At 36.7% G+C, this 13,497-nt stretch overlaps 2 protein-coding genes across 4 annotated transcripts in view; one reads left to right on the forward strand and one right to left on the reverse strand.

Moving 5' to 3' along the window:
* The window catches only part of LOC129789572 (uncharacterized), a 656,748-nt gene that overhangs the window by 269,390 nt on the left and 373,861 nt on the right, over window positions 1-13,497 (reverse strand). The window lies entirely within an intron of this gene.
* LOC129789610 (phenoloxidase 2) lies at window positions 130-5,094 on the forward strand. 2 transcript variants are annotated; one of them, XM_055826559.1, is made up of 5 exons: window positions 130-285; window positions 342-757; window positions 1,752-2,877; window positions 2,965-3,146; window positions 4,455-5,094. In XM_055826559.1, exons 2-5 carry the CDS (start codon window positions 457-459, stop codon window positions 4,925-4,927), a joined length of 2,082 nt encoding a protein of 693 aa, XP_055682534.1. In that variant the 5' UTR covers window positions 130-285; window positions 342-456; the 3' UTR covers window positions 4,928-5,094. The 2 variants fall into 2 exon arrangements, with proteins under 2 accessions (XP_055682534.1, XP_055682535.1); XM_055826560.1 differs by having other exon boundaries at window positions 356-757.

A 13,497-nucleotide genomic window follows, 5' to 3' on the forward strand; every position in this document is an offset into this window, starting at 1 on the left:
CGAGAATTCCACTGAGTGCCCAAATAATCAAGAGAAAAATTCGTGCTTTCTTCCGGGACGTCCGGTGTCGGAGAGGCCTCACGATGGCGATGTATCTGCAAGAGGGAGAGAGAAAGAGAGGGGGAGAGAGTGAAAGGAGAGTGTTTTAGTGTGAAAAATATATAATATCAAATCGACTGTGGTTATCCATCCGGACGCAGACACTATGCCCGACAATAGACCATAATCAGTCCGGTGGTTTTCACCAAAAAATCCATTGGCTGCACGTGTATATTACATATGCGGGTAAGTTCGGGAATCGTGATAAGAAATAATGCTGGTGTTGTATAAAAGTCCCCGAGGAGTTTCTCCACAGCTCACAATCACTCTGGATATATTGGGTTGGGTGTGTTAAGCGCAGAGTGAAAGTTTCGTGAAATAATATAGAGCTTTGGGCGTATATATAGTGCGAAGAAAATGACTGACAAGAGGAATCTTCTGCTGCTCTACGACCGCCCCCAGGAGCCAGTATTCGTGGAAAAAGGCACGAGGAAGACGGTGTTTGATGTACCAGACAATTACCTAACGGAGCGATATCGCCCAATTGGCAATGAACTGCAAAATCGTTTTGGTGAGGCGGCCGAAAATCGAATTCCAGTGAGAAATATCTCACTGCCTGACTTGAGAATTCCCATGTCTCTTGGGCGTCATGAGCAATTCTCCCTCTTCATACCAGCTCACCGTACAATTGCCGCCCGTTTAATTGATATTTTCATGGGTAAGTCCTTCTCAGAAACACCCCTATATCGAAAACTTTCTCACAAAGTCTCCCCACGAGACAGACAAATTGACAAAAAAAAGAAACCAATTAAAATCTTAACTCAATTTTAAAAACAAATCTTTATGCTCACACAAGCACGATATTTTTTTTCTACATTTTTTTTTCAAAGTTAGAGAAATTACATTTGAAACGAGCTTTTTTCCCCTATATAAGTTATATATATATATAGAACACAAGTTGGAAAAGCTTTCCGTGGATTTTTTTTATAACTCTATTAGGGCATTAGTCACAGCGTCTGATGTAACGCAATTTAATGCAAATGATGTAATGGAAATAGTTCTCCAATGCAATTTTACTATAACGAGATTTAAAATAGTAATCCTTTCAATCCTCTCTTTGATATTCTTTCTCTACTACACGAGTTAAAGTTTGGTTTTTTTTATATAAAAAAGAGTATGTTCGTATGATGAAACTCTGAAAGCATGAAAACTTTAGAAGGGTATTTAAAACTATTTTGAGGTTTGCTTGTCCCCGCATGGGAGACTCCAATTATTAATTTATTATCAACTATTTTGCTTGCCTGAGAGAGGTGCTATATAAATAAGTTTTGTAGTCCTTAATCTTATTAATATTCAGTAGTTTGGCACGTGTTGGGATCTTCCAAAATAATAAATTATTATCCCTTTTTTTCTTGCTAAATTTACAGCAAATAAATTACTAAAAATTGTCTAAAGCTCTGAATTTTCACAGGAAGTGAGCTATATAATAACAAATAGTCAAAAAAAAGCTTCAGAGCTTTTTATTCAAAATTTCAAGAATTTTGATTAAGAATTAATTTTTTAAGGAATTTTAATGTTTAATTTTTCCGAACTGTAAACAAAAAATCTTGGACATATCCGGGTTTTAATTTTTTAATTTACCGAGCATTTAATTTTTTCAGTTCATTATTTAGTTAATGAATAAGAAAATTTCTTTTAAAATTTCATAACAGGAATGCGCAATACAGATGATTTGCTAAGTGTGGCTGTTTATGCTCGTGACCGTTTGAACCCCTACCTGTTCAACTATGCCCTCTCCGTGGCCCTTCTTCATCGCCCAGACACAAAAGATTTGCCTATCCCCAACTTTGCCGAAACTTTCCCGGATAAATTCGTAGATAGCAAAGTCTTTGCTTCTGTTCGTGAGGAAGCTGCAATCGTTCCTGTTGGATCCCGTAGACCCATTGTTATCCCACGAGACTACACTGCTTCGGACTTGGAACCTGAGCATCGTCTCTGGTACTTCCGTGAGGATATTGGAATTAATCTACATCACTGGCATTGGCACTTGGTGTATCCCTTTGAGGCAAATAATCGCGCTATTGTTGCCAAGGATAGGCGTGGAGAGTTGTTCTACTATATGCACCAGCAAGTTGTGGCTCGGTACAATTTTGAGAGATTCTCAAATCGCCTCAAGCGCGTTGAGAGACTCAACAACTTCCGGGAACCCATCAAAGAGGGATATTTCCCTAAAATGGATTCCCTTGTTGCGAGTCGAGCATGGCCTGGTCGTGCTGCTGGAACAACCCTAAAGGACCTTAATCGCGATCTTGATCAAATTATGACGGATTTGGGAACTTTGGAGCGCTGGCGAGATCGCTTCTACGAAGCCATTCATCAGGGATTCGTGGTTGATGCTCAGGGTAATCGAATTCCGTTGGACAACAATCAGGGCATTGATACGCTGGGAAATATGATGGAATCCAGCATCATTTCTCCCAATCGACAACTCTACGGTGATTTGCATAACATGGGGCATGTATTCATTAGCTACTGCCACGATCCTGACCATCGTCATTTGGAATCATTCGGCGTTATGGGTGACTCAACGACCGCTATGCGTGATCCTGCTTTCTATCGTTGGCACGGCTACATCAACGACATGTTCCAGGAGCATAAAATGCGTCTGCCACCCTACACGGTTGCCGAGTTGACGTATCCCAACATCAACGTAACGGACATTCAAGTCCAGATTGACAGCAATAGCGAAACTAATACCTTCCGTACTCGCTTCCAAGAAAGCGACGTCAATCTTACACGTGGCTTGGATTTCGTTCCGCGTGGTGATGTTTTTGCAAGGTGAGTGAGTACGCTGGAGGGTGGCAGAAAATTCCCCCGTGTGTGGTGTAATTCATCTCTGTCTTTTTTTTGTCTTCTCATTGCCAGGTTCACCCATTTGAATCATGAACGATTCACGTACATCATCAATGTCAATAATGCAAATCAAGCCCAAGTACTCTGCACAGCGCGCATTTTCATGGCGCCCAAATTCGATGAGCGTGGCTCTGAAATGATGTTCCGGGATCAGCGACACTTGATGATTGAACTCGATAGATTCGTCATTGCATGTAAGTCCATGCTGTTTCTATCTAAAACTCGCGTAAGTAACACAATTTGGTTGTTGGCACGTTTCAGAATAAAGTTTAGCTCCATTAATTCAGCACTTCCATTGCGGCGTATTTTTTTTTGCTTTAAATTAGTACTACGGAATGCAGAATTCATGGTAAAAGAATGTTCAGGTGATTAAAATTTAAAAAATCCTGGGGATTAATCGTTGTAGTGGAAGCATAATTAATTCCAGCAAATAATTATAAATATGAAAAGATTTTTCTTGGAATAATCCAATAGGAATTTTCCTCGTTATGTTACCTCGTTCTGAATTCATTTTATATAAATTTTATTTTAAAAATCTTTCGTATATATTAGTGGAATAATTTAAATTCTTTTTCACATATTTGCATAAAGAAGCATAAAAGGCAAAAATTTCCAAGTTTAAATCAATTTGCATACCTACACTTCTTCCTCATGAAACTTATGCTAACTTCTTGCAATAATTTGCGGTGAAATGGGTCAAAATGTACAAAATGGGATAAAATCACTCCTAAAGCCCCAAATTCTGCCAACAATCTCCAAAAAATCCATCAAATATAAATCTTTCAATTAAATTTTTATTATTTGTTCTTCTGATTAGCTTTTCCCCCCATTCCTTTGTATGTTGCAATCCTCAAGCACCTGGAGCCACTAAAATGACATGATGTTCAACACGAAGGGAAGACCTTAAAGCCCTCCCCCCCATCCCCACTAAGGGTTGTTTTTGTAAGCTCTAAAGCCAACCCATAAATCAATCAAAATGCATTCAGAAATTTTGGTGTTCCACCAGATGTTTTTTACGATGTGGCCCAAAAGCACAGCGCTGTTCCTGGTGGCGTGATTTGTGGCATTTCATTTCATTAGTGTAAAATTAATTTTCTCAGTGGTTTGCATTTTATGTGTGTTTGGGTCTGACGAAAAAAAAAAACAAACCCTCATTTGGGACGGAAAGGCTGTGTGCGCGCGAAGGGACTGGAAAAGGGATACCAAAAAGATACTTGCTGAGAAAACATTGTCCTGAGAAGATACGAAAGTTATAAAAACAATTACTTAATTGTTAGGGGGATGTTTTTTGGGGAAAATGATTTTGTCTATGTGAAAAGGGTTGTGATGGGATAGTTTCTTGAAATATTCATGTGAGGGCTTTTTGGGGGGAGGAGAAGCATCTGTTGTGCTTATAAAAATAATCTGCGGACCAAATTGAATTTATGCAATATTCGTGGGTGTCGGAGAAGCTTTCAGTGGGTTGATGATTATGTATATTTTCTGTCTTTGCCTCCATGTAGGTCGTCCTGGGGCTAATACCATTCGTCGTCGTTCAACGGAATCCAACGTGACCATACCCTTTGAGAGGACCTTCCGTGATTTGGACACCAATCGCCCAGCTGCGGGAACAGATGCCGAGGCTCAGTTTACATTCTGCGGATGCGGCTGGCCACAGCACATGCTCATCCCCAAGGGTACCCCTGAAGGGTTGCGGTGTGAGTTGTTTGTGATGCTGACCAACTACGAGGAAGATCGCGTGGAGCAGGACCTCGTGGGTACATGCAACGATGCATTCTCCTTCTGCGGTGTCAGGGATCGTCTCTACCCAGATCGACGTCCCATGGGTTTCCCTTTCGACCGCCTTCCACGTCAAGGTGCCGACCGCCTCAACACCTTCCTCACGCCCAATATGTCCGTAACAGATGTCACCATCTTCAACAACGAGACACTCCCACAAGCTGCTCAGGCCGCACAAACCACAAACAGAACATAAATTCACAACGATTTACTGAAACTGCCGCAGGACTTTAATGCAATTGTGGGAGAAAAGTCCTCTAACGCCGGTGGAGTCCTCGTGGACAAAAAACTTCCCACAGCAATTTAGCACAAACTTTATAAAAGTATTGTACTTGAGCACACAAATACAGCATACAATGAAAAGGATGTCTTTTCAAAGGGATGTCTCTTCAATTTCAGGTTGCCCTTAAGGTATTAGGGCGGTTAAAACTTCATGAACAAATTCGAGGTGGAAAAATTTGAAATAATTACAATTTTCACTCAAAGAAAATTCTTTTAGTAAATATTATTTAATATAGTAGCGTAGTAAATTACGTAATTTATGGCAATTCACGAGATTATGTGTCTGCAATATTTTCTTCTCAGAACTAATTTACATCACCCTCTCATTTTCATTTGAATTAGGAAAATTATGAGCTTGACTGAAATCACTGAAATATATAAAATTCATAAATCAAAAAATTAGCACCATTTGAATCATAAATACGCGGAAGTCAAAACACGCTACGTCATTAAGTTTCCGCCCATTCTAAGCATAATAATTTAAAAAAAATGATTATATACCCCCTTTTTTATTTTAATGTTCCATAATTCCCATCACCATTCGCCTTGATATCCTCTGACGGCAGCCTCCTTCTTGAATGATTCTCTTTGCACAGCAACTTTAACCCCTTTTGAATGAAATTCTATTTGAAAAAAATTACTGGGCGGGACCCTCCATCCTTGAGCCAAATTATTGTAACGTCTCAAGATATTTTCATGGAGAATCCGTGCCATAGGCGTTTCCCACATCCTTCACCATCAATTTGCTTTATGTATGATGGAAAAAGAACCAACATTTCCGCGAGCAAAAGCAAATTTCAACAAAGCCAGAAATTCATTTTTATTGCAATCCTCTGCCAACAGATGACCCATTTGGATAACTTTCTCAAATGTTGCCATGTTCCCTCATCAAACACAACACCCCCAGTGTTTGCTTGGAAAATAGGAATCGTGCACAAAATAATATTCAACATGAAACTTCTCAAGCAGAGCTTCTTTGCATGCGCAAAATTTCGATGGAAATTTTCCTTGTCCTTTGCCCAAAACCAATAATCCCCCAGGAGGTCTCCACAACCCCATTTTCTGTGCAATCTAACTAAAATATGGAACATCTTCGGTGCTATCTATCAACTCAATCAATTACTCTGACACGAATTCATCATTTTCAAGAGGAATATTAATAGGGGTATCAACAAAAGGTCTCACAGGGTCTCCACGTCAGCAATCCTGATGAATTTCAAAGTTTTCCTTTTGGAAGCTCTACGAAATAGAGTTTCCCGCGTACATATAAATATTTCATTGTGGCAGATAACGTAAACTCGGTAAACTTGAAAGTGACGTGCCTGTAAGGACGGTTGAATAAAGTTTTCGTGTAACATGCTCGGAAAATGTTGAAATAAGGTGACGGTTTGAGTGGAAAATATGCTTGTTTTACATTTTCTAAAAAGCAGCTCTGAATTCTTCATGTCCCAGACACCCAGACTATGTTTACTCATTCGAAGAATTTTTAAGGTACCCCAGTGCTTACTTTCGCTTCAACACTCACACTTAAATATTTGCCCAAAGAAGAGAATGAAAATTTAAGTTTTCATTGTTTGAATTTAAGCCTTCTTTAAAGCTCCCATCGAAAAGCTTTCAATTTAATCATGAATATTTGCATGTAACTTTGAGCTTGACTTTCATCTGATATGATTGATTGGGACTCATTTGAAATCAGAAGAACATTGAAGTGAATATGGAGAATTCGAGATTCAAGAACTTCTCAGAAGAAAAAATATTTTCTTTAAGGAAGTATATATTTTCTTCGCACAATTTTCCACTAAATAATAAAGCTTGTTAACATTGTGTAACACAAACTATATAAAGCACGAGTTTTACCTTCTTAATCTCTAGTAAAGTTACTTGGAAAGTATTTTATAAAAATTCTCCGAGATGATAAAAAACTTTTCGATGCATTATTTTTCCCTTTTTTCAATAAAGAAAATTCATACAACACGCTAGAACTATAGAGAATGGAGGTATGCTCCCTCATTGTTATGCAAATTGATTGCCTTCTTATTTATTGCATGAAGAAAGTGCTTTAAAAGTTTTCTTTCAAGACTAGATAAGGTTTTATGTAGTTATTAGTTGTTTCATCATCATTACATATTTTTCAAGTTTTTTTTCGTGGAATTTTTCTTTCCAAACACGGAAGGATATTTTGTGGGAGTATTGCGGTATCTTAATGCCAGATTTTTATTCAAGAGCTTACAAGTTTAATTCTAGAGCTTTTCTTCATTAATTTTAGAGCTTTTTGTTGTGAAGAATAAAGAAAATCAATAAAGTAAGTATTAAAAAAGCTCAATAAGAGCTTTTAATATTTTTCTATAATAAATCCCAACAATTTAGCAAATAAATCGGAAAATTGATCGTTAAATCATTTACACAAATGTTGATAATTTATTTATTAAAATAATGACTCATTTGTGATTCGAATTTAGTAGATGAGATTAGGCCGATTAGGCATTCATTTTCATCACATTATCACTGTCATTTTCCACTGAATATTACCACCGAATTTCCCGCCATCACACCGTGGAAATAGAATACCGAATGAAATCATAAATATTAAATTACGATGGAATGCCCGATAGGAATTCAAGAGTTGGCAACTATATAGCAAAGCAAATACAAATGGTGGTCTCTTTATTATTTTGAGCTTTCAGGTATTTCGTGCTTCAATCGTATTTCACATTAATATCCTATGACGCCCCCATATCCTTGGCATATTAAAACCGTTAGAATTGTTGGTATATAAACAGTGAAGAGGTAGGTAAGGTACAAATTAAAGTGATATCTCGACACCTCTATTGCGAGTTTTGTGCTGTAAGCTATTTCCATGACAAGTAGCATTGCTTTGGTGCTATTTACATTGGGTAGCTATATAGAGAGACAATGAAGCACCATGATTTTGTGGTCGTAACATTGGAGCGCTTTTGCCACACACAGAGGGTGAATTTGCAACAAAATGGTTCTATTTCCTGTATTTACACCATTAATCCCCACAAAACCCCAATTGAGAAATTCGTGGAAGTGAATAATTGCTCTGAATGCAAAAGAAGATCACACCATTTGCCAATTAACCCCATCTTATACCCTCCCCCCTTTATACCCTTCTTACCTGTCAAAGGATATCGCAACGAGGGTGAAGACGGATGATGCCACAGAGACGTTTGCAATGAAATTGTTGATTGTGCAGTAAACAGCACCGAATGGCCAGTCGGAGTTGAGCATGAAAATAAAGTTGAAGACACAGTTGAGGGAGGACATTAGGAGGTCGGCCACACTCAGATTGAGAAGGAAGTAGTTGGTAACAGTCCGCATGCGACGATGTGCTGAAAGGCAGCATCCAACAGAATGTAATTGTAAATTTTTCTCACTCCAACTTTCTTCTTTTTTTTGACTCTCTCATTTTTGCGGATGTTGGCGGAAAAAGTTTCTTTTGGCAAAAAGTTTCACTTTTTTTCTTTCTCCACAATTATGTGAGTTTTATTGGAGAATTTTCTTCATTGTGAATATTGGGTGTTGAGAGACGCGTAGACGGCTTCTTGTTATTCTACTCATAACCATCTAACAGAATTATGTAGGAGTTGATGAGCTCACGTTGATTTCAGAAGGGTGGCGTGAGCGTTGGGAAAATTTTCAAATGTATACAATCGACAATTTCAAAACTAATTTGTGTTGTTAGGAAACTTTTTTTTTCCTAGTATAAACTGAAAGTTCGTTGTGCTTAACTAGAACCTTGAGGTAATACTTGGCTTCTTCTTATTATTTGAGCAAAAAAATCATTTCAGAAGCTTTACATTCAGTCAGTTGGTAGAGGAAATTACAATCAAGAAGTTTATATTTGATACATATTTTTATTAGGATGTCACAAGAGAAAGTTTTCCGTGCAAAATGACGAAAATAGCAAAATAAGGAATTCAAAGTCAAGTTGAATTTCTCCAGACAAACCACAGACTTTAAATTTATGCAGGAAGTTCAAAATAGAAGCATGGTAAAAGTGGCTTATATTGTCGTCCATCTCATCGAATATTCAAAATGCCTAAAAATATATTTTCCAAAATAGAAAAAAAAGTTAATTTAATTTTTTGAGATTTATTGGAAATAACTTGAGATGAGCAGAGTGGTGTGAGGATAACGAGTAAGACGTGTTTAATGCTATTGAGTGCACTTAATTGAATAAGATTCTGCACCGTGTTCTCCAAACTTTCTTCCTATTGCTTTATTTATCATCGTCTTAAGGTGCTGAAAGCTCTACTCCCATATGTTTGTCATCATATCCCAAATTGAAGTCAAAGTTTGCACTGATGCGGAGTTATATTTAATCTTTCAAATGAGTTTTGCCATGTTGTTGTTATTGGAAACAAATAAATTAATTATTAAATTGGGTTGTTACTTCAGTAGAGCGCGAGAACTATATTTATCATCTTTTAGTTTGATTTATGATTCACTTCTCTTGCACAATGTGAAGAAGTAAAATTTATATAATTAAATTCAGATAATCACGAAGAAATGCAGACTTTGTAGCGTCGTACATGACTAGAAATTCGAAGAATTTCAATTCGAATAAAATACACAAAGTCGTTAAATTCCACAGAACTTCTCAGAATATGATTTATATTCACTTTACGTGGTTATGATTTATGAACTTTCTCTGAGAATTTTTTATAAAAAAAAATATTTTCTTTCTCATTTAAAATGAAATAGCTTTTCAATGAAAATATCCTGAGCATTTTACTGGAATAAATTACACCTGTTGAATGGTAGAAAATTAATTAATAAGTCAAGTTATATATAAAACGTTGACAGATACTTGAGAATTATGTTTAACCCTTTAAGGTCCGCCATTCTTTTTATGGTTTCCATTGAGCTCAAATAAGACATTTTTGGCGAAAAATCCCAACTCAAAAATTTTCAGTTTTTCGTCCTTCTTGATCATATGAGTCCTTTGGGGATGTCCTTTTGAAGTCATAAAATGATCAGGGATTGAAAAGACATAGTCTTGTACTAATTTGGATCCAATATTCAGAAAATAGCTATCCAAAATGAAACATTTTTCAAAATCGACCCAATGAACATTAAAGGATTAAAATTGCAAAGTCTGAATTAAATCTATTGCAATCCAACGATTTGTATGAATGTTTAAAGTTAAATTTTCTTTGAGAACACCAAAAACTTTGCACTCAATAGTCGAGGAGTTTCAAAGACACATTCATCACCACTTCAACCTTATACAAGACTTTTCATTCATTCCTTTGCTTCCTTATGTTTTGAAAGTCCTCAAATATCTTTTCACAAACTTTCCGGATTGTGCATTAAAGGACCAAGGGGTGTTTATCTGGCGAATATTTTGGTTTTTTAAACGAATCATCCAAATATTTTCGAAGAATTGAATATTTGACTTCCCATGAACATCTTTTGCTAAAAACAGAACAACTCAAAACCGAAAAAACATCTAAAAACGTATTTAGGACTAACTGGCTTTTTAGCCTTTTTTTGGGTTCAATTTACTATTTTTTAGCATTAATTTAGTACTTTTCGGCTTGAATTTAGTCCTGCTTTAGGCTGATTTTTTAAAGTTTTGTTCCTCAATCTGTGCTGTTTTGCGACGAAAAACCAAATATTTAATGGCTTGAATTTAGTATTTTTTTTTGGGTTGAATTTACTATTTTTTGACTTGAATCCACTATTTTTTTTTCGTTTGATTTAAGTTTTTTTATGCTTGAATTTGACATTTTTTAGGCTTAGACTTACATTTGAATTTCCTTGGCAAATCATCCGAATATTAGCGAATAATTAGAATATTTTCGAAGATCCGAATAATTTTATCCAGATAAACCCCCCCCCCCCTTGTAAAGAACAAAAGAGTTTCTTCAGAGTGTCGATGTCTAACTTTCAGCAAAGGTATCCCAAAAGTATACTAGACTAATTAACTAAAATTACCTGCATTATTGGATTACATGTGTCCCCATGGGGCATGGAAAAGTGACCACAACGTGTTTTTCTCCCATAGATTTACCAAATTAATCGTTAAAGTGATATATTATTCGGATTAATTTATTGTGGTCGTTAAATTAAACCACAAACTTTTGGTACACCAATAGAGAACATTTTGTGTGGTTGATAAAACACAAAAGAGCAACACGAGCAATTGTTGAGATGATAATTTAAAACTTAATCCAAAACTTGAAAACCAATACCCGCAAGAATCCAACGTGGAACATTGAGCAAAGTATGTAATCATTTATGTCGTACAAGGGTGCATTTGAGGGGTAAACTTTATTATTATTGCTATTATTATTGGTCGGTGGAGGTGGTTAGTGTTGCAACAACTATTTGTAATCCCTTATCAATCGATATCTCCTACGTTCCTGCTATTTTACGCTTGTTAAATATGGCTATAGAATATAGAATAGCAATCACTAATATTTGCAATATAGAGGAAATTGCCATTGAAATTGCATTTCCTTTCAAATCATGTATTCAAAATATAATACTTGCAAAATTTAGTTGTGATAAGTATACCTTCCCAGCATAAACAAGAGGAGAATATGAAGATATATTTAAAATGAAATATATAGTTCAATGTTTAAATAGAATCAAAGCTATTCTATTGATTTTATGAAAATTCGCACCTCTGCGAATCAATTCAATTAATAATCTTCACTCTTAATTTTCTTTTTAAGCGATTTGAATCAATATAGACACAAACTTACAAATTAATTTTATTCAGTAATTTAATTCAAACTTTGAAAAACTTTTTCTCTTCCTGTTCTTCTGAGCTTTTAAAAGCACAAAATGCTAATAAGAACTGGTGGATCGATAATTTCTTTATAAACGCTATGTGTATGAAACTTTTTCCAACATCATCCATCATAATTCTCATTTCTCTTCCACACAGGAAGATTGTTCATAAAAAAATTGGCATTTGATGATGCCACACACTCACCAAGAACAATCCACAGAACTATGCAATTTCCTGTAATGGCAATGAAAAGCATCGCACCGAAGATTACGCCCCAAATCGTCTTCTGTTCCCAAGGTAATTCATAGGCGAGTGTCGATGAGGGGTAGAGACACTCCGTCATGAATTGTCTTGATGAGTTCGATGGTACATAGAAAGGACAAAAGGTTACCCATCAAATGACGTGCAAATAATAAGGTTTGCGAGATGAGAGTGAGGAAGTTTCTCAATTAACCTGATAGAATCTTCATGTGGATCATCTTGACGACTGATTTCTATCATATCTTTGAGCAATTCGAGTATTGAGGTTCGATTGAGGGCCGAGAGTGCCGTCTCATTGTACAGTGGCGGTGTCCATGGGAAACGATTCACAGCCTGTATCGTGCAATTCGCCAATATTCTAATATCTATAGCATCCACCATTTTTTTTTCAATCACATTTATCACTTATTCTATCACTTTTTTTTTACTTTTCTTATTTAACTTTTGCTGCGGAGCCAGCACCACTTTAATCCTCTCTAAAGCATGATGCCGTGATGTGTTACGGGGGAGGATGATTTTGGGTGGTGAGGGGAGACTTGGGGGGAGGGAGAAAGGACGAGACTTTCTCCTTTTCCTAATTCACCGCACCGTCATTTTCCTTTCAACTAAATCGCACATTTGTTGAAATTAGGAAACCACACGGTCGTGAATGTCGCATGAAGCACACACAGAAGAGCCCAAACACACAGAAAGACTTTCTAATATCACTATCGCACAGAAGGCATTTTGTAATTAAGAAGCAAAGAAAATACTCTCTCAGGCAGCGTAAAACACGTTACACCATAAATCCACCTATGCTGAAAGCATGTCCTCGAGTGAGACGTAAATTCTGATCACAATTAATGTGGATTAATGGAGATTTCCCTTTAATTTCTCTCACACAGAACAACTCAACACAGGTTGCACATTTTCTCCAACACACAATTCTTATTTATCACCCATGGGGACATTTTTCCTTTGTCTTCCCCGTTTTGTTGCGTGTAATCCTTGTGATAAGTCCCACTGAATCCTTCTACCGCGTACTCAAACACTTTGCCGCGGACACAACGCGGGAGAGACTTAAGAAGAATGCGATGTTATTCGATGGAGTGTTTTGGAAAAACTGACGAGGTGATCTCAAACAGCTTTCCACATTCAAACTTTTCCGTTCAAATGCAAGAGCGGAAATTGCGAGTGGGTGGTCGTTGAAGGGGAAATTCCCCTTAGTTGTGTGGAAGAGAGAAATTCTTGCGGCTTTCGTTAAAAAGCTCACTCGGCATTTTCTCCTCTTTGCTATATATGTGTGGGAAATGCTTTGATCATTTTGATTAAAACACAAGAATTCTTATCATTTTTCCATTCACAGAGGAAAGAGTTTGAATTACCATTTTAAGAGATAAAAAGCACGATAATTACGCAATTCTTTGCGGGCTTTTCCTAGCTGTTTTCATTAAAAATGGGAAATTTTTATTGCGATT

Source organism: Lutzomyia longipalpis, chromosome 2 (assembly GCF_024334085.1).
Source record: "Lutzomyia longipalpis isolate SR_M1_2022 chromosome 2, ASM2433408v1".
Taxonomy (NCBI): domain Eukaryota; kingdom Metazoa; phylum Arthropoda; class Insecta; order Diptera; family Psychodidae; genus Lutzomyia; species Lutzomyia longipalpis.